The sequence below is a fragment of the Erpetoichthys calabaricus genome, chromosome 5, assembly GCF_900747795.2.
Source record: "Erpetoichthys calabaricus chromosome 5, fErpCal1.3, whole genome shotgun sequence".
Classification (NCBI taxonomy): Eukaryota; Metazoa; Chordata; class Cladistia; order Polypteriformes; family Polypteridae; genus Erpetoichthys; species Erpetoichthys calabaricus.
Window position 1 is genome coordinate 156158930 of NC_041398.2, and position 19198 is coordinate 156178127.

At 38.0% G+C, this 19198-nt stretch overlaps 1 protein-coding gene across 12 annotated transcripts in view; it reads left to right on the plus strand.

Moving 5' to 3' along the window:
* Positions 1 to 19198, plus strand: part of adgrl3.1 (adhesion G protein-coupled receptor L3.1) — a 1303645-nt gene that overhangs the window by 1158661 nt on the left and 125786 nt on the right. For 6 of the 12 annotated variants that reach the window (XM_051927732.1, XM_028802157.2, XM_051927729.1 and 3 more), the window contains one exon: positions 13031 to 13159. The exons of the other annotated variants lie outside the window; for them this stretch is intronic. In XM_051927732.1, coding sequence (XP_051783692.1) covers positions 13031 to 13159 — 129 coding nt within the window. The remainder of the gene's footprint in view (positions 1 to 13030; positions 13160 to 19198) is intronic. 12 annotated transcript variants of the gene reach the window in all.

Here is a 19198-nt window from a genome sequence, read left to right on the forward strand (position 1 = left end):
GCTTTTTGCTGACAAAAGTGCTTAGGCAACCAAATCAAGGTTCTTTGCATGCCTCTAATTTAGAGACAAGAACATCTATCTCACACTACTGAATGTGTCATGTGGATGTATCACCAGCCAATAAAGGTCTGCAGTATCGTGAGTGCATATTTATGAGTTAGATTAGCATGGTTCATATAAGGCTGTTTTAGGGTGAAGGTTTAAGGCATGTTCTCAAATGCACATTTATAAGGTAATTGTGATTTATAAAGGCTAAATTGTGTAGAAATGTGAGTACCCCAGGTTTTTATAAATCAAATTTTTTTGGCATACACATTTTTCTGTATTTTGGTGTACGTGTAAGTGAAACTCAAAATCATGCAAAGGATTATAAATAAGGCTTCTGGAGTCCACATCACAATAGAGAAAAATCCAATCAGGTTGCCTCTCAATTCTATCCTGCTTTAAAATGTTAGCTCACTAAATTACAAACTGTATAACCCAGCAATAGATGAGGAAATGTTCCATTTTTATCTTTACCAACATGTGGTTGCAAAATAACATCCCTTATATCGCTATATAGCTGGATGGATTGAACACTTTCTGATTGGACAGAGTTGCTTTAGCAACTGCAAAGGTGTGCAGAGGTGATCTGTGTGTTTGTATGACCAATACATGTTTCTGCAGTGGAATCATATCACCACTGTCCAGTGCTGTAATGTCTAATTGTAAAGTGCCATCCTTCTTACTTGCCAAGGGTGTTTACTGTTACTTTTATTCTGGGTATCTACATCCATTTGGGGGTTAATCCTAAAGAAGCACTGAGAGGTAATTTACAGAACTGTTTCAGAGCTGCAAACTGTGCATCCTGGTGCTTTTATTATTGTGGCTGAAGATTTCAATCCTGTGAATTTGAGAAGCGTTCTCCCTGACCTTTATCAACATGTTAACTTTCCTACTATGAGAGAAAAAAACTGGATCTTGTTTTTGCATACTGTCATGATGTTTACAAAGCCATACCCTGCCTACATCTCAGTTTTTCTGATCATGTTTCTGCTACGCTACTGCCTGCATATAGAACACTGCTAATATGGTCTAAACTAACTCTCAAACAGATCAGGGTGTGCTTTTTGACTGTTTGATTTGATGCACTTTCTTAATCCCTGAGGGGAAATTGTCTTTTCACATGACCTTTGGGCGCTAGAGTGCAGGGTTAGCCATCGTACAGTGCCTCAGGAGCAATTTTCAGGTTAAGGTAGTTGCTCAGGAGCCTAACAAAGTAGGATCCCTTCTGGCAGTAGTGGAATTTGAACCAGCAACTTTTCTGATGGTCATCAGATCAGCCTAGAGGTGTATTAACAAGTGCATAGATGATGTGACTGACTCAAAGACCATTAGAACTTGTGCAAATCATAAACAGTGGTTGGCATTAGAGGTATATGCACTGTTAAAAGCCTCTAATACTGCCTTTAGATTGGATGACAATGTAGCCCGCAGGTCAGTGAGGGAAACCACTCTTGAGACATCAAAGCAGCTAAGCAAGTGTATGGCATGAAAATTCATAGACACTTTCAGGACACCAAGCCATCAGGGTGATGACCACAAAAATATTTGTAATTTCAGGCCACCTTAAATTCCCTTGCACATCATCAGCAGCATCTTTGTTTTGCAAATGTATCAGTCAGCAAAGAGGCAAGAAGCCTGCTATCCCATCCCCCACCGAGGCAGCTGAAGTAAAGTCAGATGCAAAATGCTGGGAGTAAGGTGTCTGGAATTGTGATTTGGAATACACAATAATGTAAATATAAGATGACAGGAAATGCGAAGCAAGAAATGTTGAACACATAACTAAAACAAAAACGTTTTTCATGTTATAGTAATAATTGACAAAATGTTGACCTGAAGTGTAAAATGTGTGAAATCCAAAATTTAAAAAAAAAAAAAACCTTTCACAATAAGTATAACAAAACAAGTGTGCTTTGATTGAAGAATATAAGCAAAGAAAAAGAAATTGTTCAATTTACACGTCACTGGCACTGTGTAAAAACTGAAGCCCAACTGTCAATCGATGCAAAGTAGACACATCTGCTTGGCTGGTGCAAAGGTAAGGACTACTGCCTCATAATCAAGATGTTGTGGGTTCAATCCCAGGTTCTCCTCACATTTACCTTTTTGAGTAGTGAGCTGCTATTATTGTTACTATTACAGTATATAATAAAACATACATTTGATTTGAGTCTGTAACAGCCGGTGTAAATTTATGGTACTTGTAAAAGTTAGCGCTGAAGGGATAAAAGCACACAAATGCAGGTCAGTCATTTCATCTTGGTGTCTTGCTGAGAAAACAGACACAGTGTCTGTGGTGGATGTTACTTTTCCTTGCACACGGACATTCATATCAACATGTCATCCAAACGATTTTTTATTCAGTTTTATTCTTGAATTCTTGAATAAAAAATCATTAAAATGACATGTTGATGTGAATGTCCATTTGCAAGGAAAAGTAACATCTATTACAAGTACCATAAATTTACACAAGATGTGACAGACTCACATCAAATGAATGTTTTTGTTATATGATAACAATAATAATAATAATAGCAGCTCACTACTCCAAGGACTAAATACAGAGAAGATGCAGGATTTCAACCTATTACCTTGCCATTGCTAAAAGGTAGCTTATGCACTGCACCATCATGCGCTACAGAGCAGTGTTACCACTGTGACAAGTGGTTGAAAATGAAATGTGCAAACACACGTGCATGCAAACATCTTTTATTTTGTACTGACTGATAGTTGGGCATCAGCAACATGTCAATTGAGCAATTTCTTTTTCTTCAATTTTATTTTTTGAATAAAGGCATACTTTTTTATTACAGCATTTGCGAAAATGTTTCTTGGATATTTGGGCTTCACACATCTTACAGATCACATCAAAATTATGTCATTATTACTATAACATATGAAAACATTTTCTATTTAGCCATGTGTTAAGCATTTCTTGCCTCGCATTTCCTCTGTCATTTTATATTTACAGATTGTTTTAGACAAGGAACACACATGAAATGTATGTATCCAAAATGCCCCGTCCATATAACAGTTCAAAAGGGGAGAACCCTGTAGAGGCATGTGGGACTTCCTGGTAGGCGAATAAAACAAGGGGAAGTAGCTGGTCCAAGTTTCTTCCAGCCTCATTGACCACCTTACGTAACATCTGTTTTAAGGTCTAATTAAATCTTTCTACCAGCCGTCCTTTTGAGGGTGATAGACAGATGTTTTATCCGCAGTACCTTGGCAACCTCCCTGAACTTTTCTGAGGTAAAGGGCGTCACCTGATTTTTTAAGACTTCTTTGAGGATCCTGACTCGTGAAAAGACCCCTGCCAGTTCCCGTGCAATTTTTTTGGAGGTAGCCGTGTGCAGCTGGAACGGCTTTGGGATAACGAGTAACATAATTCACAAGGCCTAAAATGTATTTGTGTCCTTGGGCCAAGTGTTCCAATGGACCTACGAGATCGATACTGATTAGTTCAAAGGAAATATCAATTAGGGGAAGAGGAACTAGAGGAGAATGGTCCCTCCTAGGAATCTATCATAATTGACAATCCAGACAGGAAGTGCAAAAAGTTTAATTCATTCTAATGTTTTTTCTTTGCCTAAATGGGCACCTAAGAGATGAGTGTGAGCTAGTTCACAAATCTGCCATCAGTAGGTTCGTGGGACTAGTAACAGTGACCTTCTGTCACCCTCATGTTCCACTACTTGATATAGTAAATCATTTTGTATTACAATGTGGGGTTCCTGTGGTATGGGAAGGTCTGTGCGATGGCCGTTAATTAAAATTGCTGCAATCCTTGTGAACTCTTTTAAAGGAGGCCAGAGTAGCACTAAATTGAAAATGCAGAGAGCTCAACAGATACCCCTTGACCTGAGTATCGGTCCCTTGTCTCACAACGCTGGTGGGAATCATTTCCAGGGTTAGCTCAGGTTCTCCTACTGTGTCACATTGAGTGGCAACGTGTGACCTAGTCACTGTTTGTATACATGGCATGGGGACAGCCGAGTCTGAAACATTCCTGTCCATGGCAAGGCCCAACTTAATTAGAGGAGTGGTTTTATTCGTACCGCTTTTACTATTAGACCAGTCCCGCCCCAAAATGACAGCAAAAGGAGGGTTTGATAACACAGCCATTGCAATCTCTCATAAATCAGGAGGCAGACCTATACCACAGAGTTTCCCCATGAATATAGGTTAGACTGGTGATATCTTTTAACCTTTAGTCACCCAGAATCTGTTTATTAACACCACTCTTGTATAAGGAAATGACAAAGGGTTAGTGACAGCACAATACCTTTCTGCTCGGGCAATGTTACAGTCCATAGGTTCACACACTTGGGGACAGGCAGAAACAATGTGCTCTCTTCCCCACACTTGAAACAGCGGGGAAGGTTGGGTTGTTTCTCCTGAGGACTAGTGGCAGCACTGGGCTCCATGAAGCAACAGGTGGGCTCAGAAGAGGGTACACATGCCTGTTGGGATAGATGAGAAGCCCGTTCTGCCCTCTCCAATTTAAAGGCCACCTGCTGACGATCAGTTACCTCCACCAAGGTTTCCATATTTTTATATGGATGTTTGCAGACCTACTGGGCGAGATAATCGGGGAGCGCATTGATCAAGGCGCTACTTCCACTATGATCTGCCGGCCATCATTTATGTCTGGCCTTAGCCAATGTTCTTCCCCCATATCTCAAATTCCTAAACCTGAGTCATCCTCTCAGGGTCAAATTTCCAGAGGCGCCATTCCCTCACCTCTTAGTCTGCCATTACGCTGTAGTGTTTCAATACCTCGGCCTTGAGGAGGTCGTAATTGGTGGCCTGCTACTTGGGGAGGTCATAAGCCCACTGCACTTCTCCCTTCAGGTACGATGCCAGTATGTTGGCCCATTCCGCTCACTCCCAGTAATGTCACCTGACAGTTCGTTCAAAAATTAAGAAGTATGATTCAATATCGTGTGCCTCAGTGAGCGGCACTAATACCTGGTCAAGCTCGGGCTTGAGCTGATTTTACCCCAGCCACAGCTGCCACATAGCTGTGTTCTCATCTCCCCCAAATGGACTTTTCACTCATTGTAACTCGCCCATGATGGTTGAGATTACGTTGTTTATTTCCTGCTCTTCAGTCATCTGAAAGGAATGGAAGTGATGAGTTTTGGCTTAGTATTCCATGGGTCTGTAAGAGGAAAGAGAACAGGCATTAATTCTCACTACCAACTCTTTTTCTGGTGTCTTTTATGTGCCCCGTGTTGGACCGTTTGCCTATCCCCTAAGTGTACATGTGTGAATTTATATATAGGAGCAGCCGAATGAAGAAGATGAAGAAGAGATATATACATATATATATATATATATATATATATATATATTGTCATAGAAGGCTGGGGTTCTTACCCAGCTGGGCCGCCTGGAAGGACCGGAAGGTGGCATTTATATCTTCCGGGTCACGAGGGGGCAACTGCCCTGCGTTAGGAGAGGACCACGGGAGAGGAGCAAGGAGGTTCCATCCTGTTGGGACCCGTAGCTACCGCCAGGGGGCGCCTCAAGCCTCATGGAACCTGGGAAAACGTTTACTTCCGCCACACCCGGGAAGATGGAGGAAGAGCCTTCCAGGGACACCCGGAGTGCTTCCGGTGCAAAGGGCAGCACTTCCGCCACACCAGGAAGTGCTGCCGGAAGAACGTCACCAGGCACCTGGAGCACATCCGGGTAGAAATAAAAGGGGCTGCCTCACTACAAGGGGGGAGCTGGAGTCGGGAGTGGGAGCAGGACAAAGCTCCCGTGAGGAGAAGAAAGGTGGCCACGGACATTGATAGAAGCCCGGAAGAGGGGTGATTGGTGCTGGAAGCACTGTGTGCGGGACTTGATTTGTGTGCTTAATAAACATGTGTTTTATCTAAAGATGTGGTTTCCGTCTGGTGGTGTCTGGGCAAGTCTCACAATATATATATATATATATGTACAGCACCTACCAAATAATACAAGAGTGCACGGCACGTGTTTTGCCCTATTTGGGCCTCATCAGGTGTATGCACTTTTGCTTCTCCTTGTGGGGATGGAACCTTGGACGTCAGTGCCTGAAACAAAGCCTCACATGTTGCACCATGAAGGATGGTTTGTTAACTTGACAGGGTTTCGATCAGAATATTACATACGTAGCTCTGACCACAATCTGATATTTGGGTGTGTACCTGACCAGGTTGGTCAGCCAGTCAGTTGCGAAAAGTAGATCATCGAAATGATATATAGCACCTGCTAAATAATATAAACAGTACTCACATTATTTTTAAGTTGTCTGTATGCCAAATCTGTTTAAACAGACAGTGGGTAATACTGATAGGCGTAGAATAACAAGACACTAAGAACAAAAGTGCTGGTGCTGTTAATTAGTGAACCGGTACTCTTATTTCAATTAAAAGAGAAATAGATTTGTAAATAATATCAATTTATTTATGTAATTCAAAAAATGCTGATCTCTTTTTACCCATAACTTCTTGTCAAAGCTAAGTAACACAGGCTGTGTAGTTGAAGTCCAATATCTTAACTGATATTTTCAAGGTAAGAATGCTGAAAATGCCTAGTCTGGAAAAAGCATAAACTACAGCTTTGTTGTTTTAACCCTCATCCACTGCCCTCTGTGTGCAGCTTACAAAGAATAACCAAAATTTAAGTTTACCAGCTCAAACATGTTTTTTTTTACAAAATGTTTCTAATTAATCTGTATACATTTGTCACATTTGGAGCTGAAACCTATTGCAATTGCAATAAGGTATAATACCTGGTCGGGTCAGCAGTCCGTCTCTCAGTGTGTCAGTAGTCCATCTATAGTGTGTTTATGTGTGTGTCAGTAAACACACACACTAAGGTCAATTTAGAAACACCAATTCACCTATACTTCATGTCTCTGAACTGTGTAAACAAAAACAGACAAACTAGGAAAACACACACAGGTACAGGAGAACATGCAAAGTCATTGCAGGGAGAACTTGAGGCTTGAACGTTGGTCTCTTTTTCACAAAGTTGGATTGCTGACCACTGCACCACTGTACCATCCCTATTTACCATTCACCTCATAGCCTATGCTCTGAAAAGATTGCAGTAATAAAAATTTATCAAGTCTCAAGTATTTTCTAAGAATTTTCCTACCTTTAAAGTTATACACTTTACCATTTGATGGATTTGGTGCACCAATTCATTTGGACAGAGACTCAGACATCACCAGTTAGTCACACAATGGAGGTGTCTACCTTTATAAAAAATAAACAATGGTGCAAAACGGTGGTGGTTAGAGAAAAGCTGTGCACAAAAGACGTGGAACTTCTGCACTGTGCTTCATTTATCTGCCTAGAGAATTTCCACAGATTTTCATCACACTCATGTATATTTACCTGAGGGCAGTGTTGAACAAGGCCGTTAACACCATCTCCATTGTGATATAGAGGCTTTAATTGTTGTCTCCCAACTCTCTAAACTTTATTTTGGGAAATTGTAACCTGTATGCACTGAACAAAACACTACACAATTTTTACCAACATGTCACTTGCCCAACTCCTCACAACGGAGTGCTTAGTTAGTGCTACAGGATCATCAAAGACGTTTATGAATTGAGAGCAAAACCACTGCTGGGTTCATCAGATCATTACTGTGTCCAGCTTATTCCAATTTATAAACCTATGTTTAAGAGAGAAAAGCCAGAAAGAAAACAAATTAAAGTCTGGGATGAGGACTCTTTTCAGTGCCTGTGCGGCTCTTTTGAGTTCACTGACTGCTCAGTGTTTTAAAAATCTTGTACTGACATTGATGAACTGACAGATACTATAGGCCGTAATATATAATTCTTCGAGGACACCATAATACCCACAAAATCAGCCAAAATATACCCTAACAACAACTCATGGCTTACCAGAGATCTAAAAATATCGATAACCTGAAAAAATAGGGCATTTCAGCATGGAACTTTAATGGAACAGAAGGAATCACAGAAGGAGGTGAAACATGAAATAAAGCACACAAAGCTGAAGTATAAAGGCAGGACAGAGAATGAACTGTGGACTGATAACCTGGGCTTATTATGGAATGGCATGTAAATGATGACTGGCATTCATGCAAAATGCAGTAACTGAGTTGAACTGGCAGGGGTCACCACTGACTATCAGTTGGCACAAAACATGAATGAATTCTAGTCAAGATTTGAAACACAGGATTTTGCTTCAGAAATAAGTCAGCCCTTCTTTGACCAGCACAATGCCAGAAAGGTTCTTAAACAAACAAAAATAAAAAAAGGCTTGGGTTCAGATGGAATAAGTGGCAGTCTGCTTCACTACTGTGCAGAGGAGCTCTCTCCAATATGCCACTCCATGTTTGAAATGTTCATGGATTTACAGCAAGTGCTCAGCCTATGGAAACAGACAACTGTTATTCCATTGGTAAAAACTTACACCCCAAAGCAGTAAGTGACTTTAGACCAGTGGCATTAACTTCTCATATCATGAAATCGTTTGAGAAGTTAATTAAGAGACAACTACTTACTAAAACTGAGGCTGTTCTGGATCCTCACCAATTTGCATTCAGAACAATGAGGGGTGTGGAGGATGCCGCAGCAACACTTTTGAAGCACTTGGAATGATCAAGAAACAATGCAAGAATGCTGTTTATAGAATTTTCATCAGCTTTTAACACAATCCAACACATTTTAATTGAAAAATTCATTGATCAATTCTGTTTGGACCTTAACACTAGAATCCCTGAGGCCTATGAAAAAACTCGTCATCCTGGGCCACCTTAAATTCCTTCACATCTCTCTATTCCCGTCTTTTGTTTTGTAAATGTATCGATTAGCGCAAGCAGCCTGCTATCCCATCCCCCTCACTATCGCAGAAAGGGCAAAAAGTTCTCCCAGCTCAAGTCTTGTTTATCTGGGTGTGAGGTGCCTGGAATTGTATAGGGTAAATAATATATCGTTATTTAGAACACATGCATTTCATGTGTGTTCCATGTCTACAACAATCTATGTAAATGTAGGATAACAGGAAATGTGAGAAATACAAGAAATGTTGAACACATAACTAAAACAAACTTTTTTCATGTTACAGTACTAACAACAAAATTTCGACAGTGTATAATGTTTGAAGTCTGGAGTCCAAATATCAAATAAACACTTTCACAAAAGGTACATGTATGACAAAACAAGTGCGCTTTTATTCAAGAATATAACTGAAGAAAAAGAAATTGGATTAGGGTATGACACTGACACGACCACTTGGTTGGTGCAGTGATAAGAACTGCTGACTCATAATCAAGTGGTGGTGGTTTGATTTCGGCCGCTTCTCAGAATTACTGTTTTGAGTAGTGAGCTGCTCTTATTGTTACTATTATACAATAAAAACATGCATTTGATTTTAGTCTGTAACAGCCAGTGTAAATATATGGTACTTATAAAGGTTAGTGTTAATTTTTTTTTTTTATTGTTTTATTCTCTCGTTTATGTTCACGCTCTCCCTGATCTGACACTGCTATTTTCAAATAAAGACATGCTATAATAGAGGTGAACTCAGATGAGGATACTTTGATACTTTGTCAGTATGCACGTGTCGATCAAACACAGGAAGCTCTGCAGTCTACTTGTGACTTTACGCTGTAGGAAGATAAGTAACTAAATCAAGGTAAATAGGTAAATAACATTCGATGTGGCTTTTATATAAGTAACATATAAATGTTTTTCATATAAAGACCATTACAAAACATACTCACAAACAGAACTTTGCATGATACCTTGGCTAGCTCGGTATGCCCTGCTGTTGCGTTGAAGGACACGTATGGGGCAGACTGACTGGCAGGATGACACCTGACCTCTTGCTGCATCCAAACAGTGCCATCTTTCACCTTTATGCCTGGTGCAGCTGCGTTGCTCTTATGTGTGAGTGGACCATCTTGCGGGTAGGGATTCTGTTCTCTTTCTCCAATGTAGAACCCTCATCCTCATCTGAGTTCACCTCTGTTATAGCACATCTTTATTTGAAAACTCAAATGAAATGTATGTTTTTATTGTATAATAGTAACAATAAGAGCAGCTCACTACTTAAAACGGTATATTCTGAGAAGTGGCTGGAATCGAACCCCAACCTCTTGATTATGAGCCAGCAGTTCTTGCCACTGCACCACCCAAGCAGTCATGTCAGTGTTGTACCCTAACCCGATTTCTTTTTCTTTGGTTATATTCTTGATAAAAGCGCACTTGTTTTGTTATACATGTACCTTTTGTTATATACTTCATGTCAAAATTTTGTCATTATTACTACAACATGAAAGAAGTTTGTTTTAGATATGTGTTCAACATTTCTTGCATTTCTCGCATTTCCTGTCACCCTACATTTACATAGATTGTTGTAGACATGGAACACACATGAAATGCATGTGTTCCAAATAATGATATATTATTTACCCTATACAACTCCATTCACTTCACACCCAGATAAACAAGACTTGATCTGTGAGAAAATGCTTTTTTGGTAAAAAGTAACTATTAAGAAGGACAGAGGTCATTCAATATAATCAATATATAGTCAATTTATGGAAATTATATTTATCAGTAAAAATCAACTCTCATATACTGCTAATGTTCCCTAAATATTTCGTCTGATCTTCTCCATCTGTGCTCCAGCCTGCACCCCAATCTTTTTAAGATTCATATTCATCAGTACTGGATTTAATTATTTAATTGTGTGTAATTATAAAGACCACCTTCTAATGACTGAGCAGACAAAGCAGAGGATAATGAAGATGAGAAGGCAATAGTGACAATAGTTTTTACATTAAGTTATAGAACACTGACTAACAGAGGCATGTAGTGTAGAGAAAGAACAACTAATTCCATAAAATGATCAGATCCAATAATAGCAATAATAGTAAAAGCAAAAGCACTACTTGTTATAGCAAGATCCAAGATATATCCATGCTTTTGAGTAAGGTTGCTTGGATGCTGAATTAACAGAAGATATTCAGTTACTGTAGTTGCAGAAACTCTGAAACAAGTAAGCTGCTTGGTGCATCAATTTAAATATTAAAATCACCTAGGATAACTAAATTTGTAAAGGTAGGGCATACAAACCAAACAAATAATAAAAAAACACTAAAATGAATAGCAGAATTTACAGGGACAATAAATAGGATACATTATTGGTTAAGTCAAACTTTGACACCTCTATTGCCAGACATTTAAAGGGCAGAATAGGTAAAATAATGACATTATGAATCTCTCTACTAAATGTACCAAGTCCTCCTTATCCTTGCTCATATTCCTACACAAACTCTCAAAATAATTGAAATCTCATTCATCAGAAGAAAGTCAGTTATATTTCTGAGCATAAATACAGAAAGTCAGTGTCATACTCAATTATAAAGTAATTTTAAGGTAAACAATTTATTCCTCAATGATTATCCACTCAAAAGAGAAAATTTGGTAGTCATTGCTGACAACTGCACTACAGGCCTACATCTTTGGAGCCGGGAAAAATTATTAGCATTAGATCTGCATGTATGAATAATCTGCACATGTCTGGACTGGATATAGCAGGTAGCTGAGGAACGTTTTTGTTGAATAGATATTCTAGATTCCTGGTGAATATACTTGTTCTTGTGTTACTGAATTCCTTGAGTAAACCAAGCCCTGCTCCTTAGAATAAAGGAAGAGATCTTACCTTTTGCAATGATTAAGAAAAGTAACTTTGTACATAACAAAATAGAAAATAAAATATCTAGTGAAATTGCTTTAAGCAAATGTTTAGGTGACTGGCTTTCCTATGAAAGTGATCTCTGCACAATTCTTCCATTCAGTACAAACCATCAAACTGGCACTGTGAAGGAGCAGAGAATTAGACAGGTAGAGATGAAGTTACACCTAAGATTGGTTTGCTGAAGAAAATGCAGCTGACACAAAGTTTATCTGATGAGTTGCAACACTTCTGAAGCTGGAATGTTGAGATCTTCTCAAATGGAAGGCTATCCACCTGAAACCAATGAAGATAGTCAATATCTCACAGCAGAGTAGGACTTCAGCCTAAATATAAAATAAAAGATGAATAGATAGAAATTTTCACTAAGATGCCCCCTTGCCATGTCCTTTAGTTCAGGTTTGCAGTAGCAAAATACCACAAAGCTTCAGAACCTCTTTTTATTTTAAAGATGAGCTTTATTTACTTCAAAAATGTGCCTCCTATAACTTTGATTTCCAGTACTATATCTTCTTTTGCTAGAATTTTTTATTTATCTTTTCAAATTTTCATATATAGGCTCAGGTACACTGTAACTCAATAGAAAGACAATGACCCTAATATTAATGATTAATACTCTTTCTAAAATTTCAATTCAGAGACTATTACATTGGAACCTCATATAAAACAAAATGTCTAAGTAGTATCCACATATAAAAATACAATATATTAAAAGTTTAGGCATCAACTTAGATTCAAGAATTTCTGCTAAAGAGTAATATAGTTTTGCTGTAATTGGAGATCTTTCTAACTAAATAAATTTAATGATGACAACTAGGCAAATCCATGTTTTAAGTGCTTTGAGTTCTCAGTGGAACTGATTACAATTTAAAGTAAACAAAACTGAAGTATATATGAAACAGCTTTATGAAACTAAGTATTTTGTATTTAACTAAAAGTTAAAAATCTTAAAAAGTTAAAAAGTTAAATCTTTTATATTACTCTTTATAGCTGTGTCAGTTCCTAATAACCCCATGTCATCTGTATGGCGATAATATATATTGTAAAAAATGCATTATTTTAATAGAAAGAAGACAATACTACTGATATCTAGCTTTAAAATGCAACATTCAGAAAGATGTATTTTAACTTTATGTTTTTAAGATTTGTATGATTTATTGTATTTACTAGCACAAATTGCAAACTGATTTTATTATTCTCAGCCTGTGTAAATTACATTTTTCTGATTGATTTTTCTTTCTGTTTCTGTCTTTATCTGGCTGCTTCAGGAGCCATGGCTAATCATCTTATAACTAATGCTCTTCTTCGTCCTCATGGCACTAACAATCCTTATAACACATTGCTGGGGGAATCAGCAGTCTATAACAACCCTTCTGTCAGCATGTGCAACACACAAGGTGTGCTTGAGTTTGTTACCTAATTCATTTATGTAGTTAGACTAGATGCTATCTATAATTCTGATTATAATTTTTTATTTGTTATTTTGATGCTGATCATAGGAGACCATAGGATTTTTGTAGCTAGAGATGCACCGATCAAATGGAGAGTGATCAGAGATGACAAATTATTAATTAAAATCAGTTTATTTATTTTTTTTGCATATTTCATGCTAAGAATTTAATTTTGACAAATTACTAAATTAGTACATAACACTCATTAACTTGTGTGGGGAACAGCCCGGACACAGACAGGTAGACACGATGGTTTCACCCAACACACGTTTATTATTCATATTTACAATAGTGAAGTGCACAAACCCAGTGCCGCAGCACCAATCACCCCACAAGTCCTTGGCCACAACACAATGCCTTCTCACAGTCTCTGGTCCGCCTCCACTCCTCTTCACCAAGTTTCATCCTCTTCCACCCGACTCTTGCCCCTGACTGGAGGGAGGCGGCCCCTTTTATACACCCCAGAAGGACTCCAGGTGCATCCTGAGGCTTCTGTAGCCACACCCCTGTGTGGCGGAAGCTCTAGCGGTGTAACCGGAAGTCCACCGGGTGTCTCCAATCCTCTTCCCCCAGCACTTGCGAGTGTGGCGGAAGCACTGAGGTCCAGGGCTCCCAAGGCATTGGGGCGCCCCCTGGCGGTGACCACAGGCCCCTACAGGGTTGAGCTTCCAAGCTCTGTACCCGTGTCCCCCACAGCAACGACGGAGGACGCCCCCTCATGTTCTGGAGGAGGCATAAGCCCTACTCCGGTCCTCCTGGGCATCCCGGCCGGGCATGAACCCCCGCCGGGTACCACACTTGCTTAATCCATTCCAGGGTCATGGGGGCCTATACCAGCAGCATTGGGTGCAAGGAAGGAAACAACCCTGGAGAGTGCATCAATATTTTTCAGGACCCACTCATGCATACATTAACACCACAGTCAATTTAAGATGTCATTTCTTTTGAGATGTGGAAGGAAAACCAAAGTACCTGCAGAAAAAACCCATACAGACATGAAGAGAATGTGCAAACTCCACACAGATGACAACTAGGCATGTGATTAGAACCTAGATGCTGGATCCATGAGGTAGCAGTACTAACCACTATGCCATCCCATCCTGATAAAGGAAAAGAAACTATGGAAATAAACGTTCTGCTATATTAATGAAAACTACTTAAAAACAATTACATTTTTTAGCTTTAACAAACTGACTTTTTCGTTCTTCCTTTATGTTCACATATATTTTGTAATTTGGTAAATATAAAAAATATATAACGTTGTATAGCCAGTTTATTTTTTTTTGGTTTTCCTTACACCTTTAAATCACAGAAACTTGCATTGATAATGTAAAATTCATAATTTTTGAAGTAATGTAAAATATGAAAGTAAGACTCAACAAAATCAAAGAACAATACAAAATAATACTACAATGAAATCAAAATACAGTTGAAATTCTTGCCAGTGAGATGTGTTTCTGCCTTTGCCTTCAAAGATATTTTTATACATTTCATAAGCATATTCTGTTAATATACATACTGGTACATTTTACATTTTTCTGCAGCAGGTCCCAAACATCTTTAATTGGGCTAATGGTGCATACCTGGGAATTTCTGGATAAATAAATATGTTAATCAGTTCCCTTTGTAAAGTAATGCAATAACTAATTGCATTACAAGACAAGGCATTTATAGCTGCATAAAACCAAGAATATCATAAACTGAAGAAATCTGTATGTAATATTTTCTACCTACTACCTGTTACTTAAGAATGGTACTACCTGAAACCTATAAAACTATGTCATCACTTGAAATATTTAATAACTCTGTCCAAAAGAAGTTTGAAAATCTAATTTCTCAGTGTGGAAAGGAACTAAGCATTCAACAATTGCTGATTGTATGTGTGCTGAAAGTGACAGGCAAATGAACATTATATACCTATAAATCAATTATTGAAAGAAATTTACAATTAAACTCCTGATCTGTGCATCTCTTACTTGTAATATATGTCACATTTGTGCATGCCTTTTATACCTGTTTTTTATTAATATGCAAGCAGAACCATGTCACCATTTTCTAGCCCACTTTGAGATGTTTTTTTCAACTGAATTCCTTTTTTATAAGTATGTGTGCTTTTGTCAAAATTGCTGCAGAGAAAATTAATCGAGCTGTGTATTATAAATAACTCCCAATTACTTTTATGTTTTCTAAAACATTGGTTTAGATCTGGAATGAGCCTGAAGAAAATGTGTTTAAACATTACTGCTGATATAAAGGCAAATGAACAATGTGTAATGGTACATACATAACAGTTTTAAATTTTGACTTTTAATGAAAGAAATACACTTCAAGGTCAGAAAATGAGAATTTAAAGAAAATGGAAGGATTATTTAAAAAAAATTCTGAATGAATAAACTGGAATTGCTAAAATAAATACATTTATCTATGATAGTGATTTTTTAAAATATACAGATTAAAACAATGAGCCATAACATCTAATCTAATGTAACTTAATCTAATGTTTATGAAAACACTGAGTTCAGTTTGGTTTTGATGTGATTGGTCATTTTGGCTTTGGTGACACAATAAAAAGATGAGGTAGGAGTATGAAACACACAAAAAAGAATAAATGTGTAGGACACATGCTGAGAGTCACTTTCAAAGATTGGAAGAATAAAAGCAATCAGGAGGTGAGCAAGGTGTTTCAAAATGACAGAGTCAGAGGAGCAGACTTTACAAGAATGCATTATAGAGGTGGAACTCCAGTTAGGAGAGATTTAGACACAGAAGGATACAGAGAAAAGGCACTGAAGGTAGGAAAAAAAGATATTAAATCTTTTTAGATTTAATCAGGTACTTGTTTCTGACAGACCACATGGCTTATAGCATTATAAGAGCACATACTAGTGTGGTCATCTGTTTTTCCTGTTGAGGGTTCTGGTGGCAACAGTTGAGTGTTCAGATACTCTAATTACTGTCACTGTATGAGCAACATTGTGTTTAAACATGATACTTGTTATAGACACTCCATTACTAGCAGCAAAATCCAATAATGATTAATTACTCAGAATACTTGATCATTTTTGGGAAGAAGATGTAATCTTTCTAAAGGAAACAACATTTGGAAATGAAATAATAGACTACATCAATTTCTTTGTCAAATATTTTCTGAAGAACATTGTATAACACACTGATTTAGTCAAGATAATATTGTATTATTTACTGTCTTTCTAAAATATTCACAAAAATATAAATTGTTTAGTTACTACACTATACCAGGAACTATTTAATATTTAAAGCATGTATAAAATAATTGTTTCAGTTGTTGTAGAATTATTTTTAGTAGTTTTGAAATATATTCATAATGTGATATTAAAATAAAATATATAATTTATGGGTTTAACATCCTCACTCTTGCCTATCTGTATTTTATTGCATTTCATACTCAGTACAGGTTCAGTATCCCTCATCGGAAATGCCTGGAACCAGAACTACTTTGTTTTTCAATATTTTTGGATTTTGGGATATTTTCATATGCATGATGGAACACTGTGGGGACACCCTTGATCAAGCTTGAAAATGCAGCAAAACTAGCTAAATGACAAATCATGTTACATATCACTGATACATTTTTATTGTAGTGACTTCTTTGTGGGAAAAGGAAAGGAAGACATGTGAGCCAGAGAATGCAGTTAAAAAAGACAGTTTATTAGGATGGGAGGTTCAAAACGAGAGAGGTAAGGATGTTGAGAGACAGACTATGTTCCAAATAAATAGCGAACTGAACTATATTTAAATGTAGAAGGAGTAACACATTAAAAATAGCTTGCCTTAATGCTAGAAGTATCAAAAATAAGGTAAGTGAGTTGCAGCTATATGTAGCAGAGCATAATTATGGTATTATAGCAATAACAGAAATGAATGGAATGAGTGTAACATAGAGGGATACACAGATTTTAGGAAGGAAAGATAGAACAGGGACGGCACGGTGGTGCAGTGGTAGCGCTGTTGCCTCACAGTAAGGAGACCTGGGTTCACTTCCTCCCTGTGTGGAGTTTGAATGTTCTCCCCTTGTCTGCGTGGGTTTCCTCTGGGTGCTCCGGTTTCCTCCCACAGTCCAAAGACATGCAGGTTAGGTGCATTGGCGATCCTAAAATTGTCCCTAGTGTGTGCTTGGTGTGTGGGTGTGTGTGTGTGTGTGTGCCCTGCGGTGGGCTGGTGCCCTGCCCAGGGTTTGTTCCTGCCTTGCCCTGTATTGGCTGGGATTGGCTCCAGCAGACCCCCATGACCCTGTGTTAGGATGTAGCAGGTTGGATAATGGATGGATGGAAAGATAGAACAGAAAAGGAAGTGGGGTTGCTGTTTATGTCATACAGAATTTAAATATAATTCCTCTTCAGTTGGACGATGAGCCCCATCTTGGTGAAGACATGTGGCTACGCTTGGAAAAAATTAGGGAAAGAGGTCTTATTTTAGGAGTGTGTTATAGACCACCCAATTCAGACAGTAATTTCAACACACATCTGTTTAGTAAAAAAATACAAGTTTGCAGGGAGATATTATAGTCATGGGGGACTTTAATTATCCAAATATTAACTGGGATAACCTTGCAGATGAAGAAGCACAAGAGCTGGAGTTTTTACAAGTAATTAGTGACTGTGTGAAGCTTGTCTGGATTTAGTATTTTGTAATAATCAAGATAGAACTGAGGGTGTAGAAGTGATTGAACCACTAGGGTCAAGTGACCGTAATATAATACAATTCTCAGTATTTTGTAAGAGTGCAGATGCAAAGACTAAAATTATTAAGTTGAACTTCAGTAGGGCAGATTTTGAGCAGACGCAACAAGGTCTAAGGAGGATAGACTGGGATAAGCTTTTAAGTGTGGAAACAGTCGAGTAACAGTGGAATAGGTTTAAAAATGTTTTAAATGTAATACAGGACAGATACATACCTACATTTGGAATTAATAGGAAATTTTTAAAAAACTCCACAGTGGATTAACAAAGATTTTAAAAAAAAGCTACAAAGGAAAAATTGCTTTATAAGACATATAAGACTAATGACTACAAAGTGAATCATGGAATGTATGAGAACATAAGGGCACCCATTAAGAAGGCTATCAAGGAGGCTAAAAAGCAGTTGGAGAAGAATACGGCAGATAAGGTGAAAGACCCTAAGAGATTCTTTCAGTATTTTAGTAGTTAAAGAACAGTCACGGAGGAGGTTAAGTGCATCAGAAATAGTAAAGGGGAATTAAAAGATACAGACAGTGAAATAGTGGACACCTTAAACTTGCATTTTTCTGAGGTCTTCACAAGTGAGGTAAACAGGACTACTAAGGAGGTACTAAGGGATTTTGAAATTATAGAGGGAGAAGTACTGCTCAGATTAAATAGGCTGAAATCAAACAAATCACCAGGATCAAATAATATTTACGCTGGAGTTCTTAACACTAGACTCCATGAAGCCTACAAAAAAACTTGTAATCCCGGGCCACCTTAAATTCTTTTGCACCTCTCCATTAGCGTCTTTTGTGTTAGTCAATATGTTGATCAGTACAAGCAGCCTGCTATCCCATTCCCCCCACCAATGCAAAGAAGATTCTCCCAGCTCAAGTGTGTTTATCTGCGTGTGAGGTGCCTGAAATTGTATAGGGTAAATAAAATATCGTTATTTGGAATACAATAATTTCATGTGTGTTCCATGTGTAACTGTAGTATGACAGGAAATGCAACGCTGGAATTGTGGAACACATAGCTAAAACAGAAATGTTTTTCATGTTTTAGCAATAATTGAGAAAATGTAGACATGAAGTGTATAATACAGTATGTGAAGACTGAAGTCCAGATATCAAATAAACACTTTCACAAAAGGTACAAGTATAACAAAACAAGTGCACTTTTATTCAAGAACATAACCAAAGAAAAAGAAGTTGGCTTAGGGTACAACAGTGATACGGCAGCTTGGGTAATGCAGCGGGAAGACCTGCTGATTCATAATTAA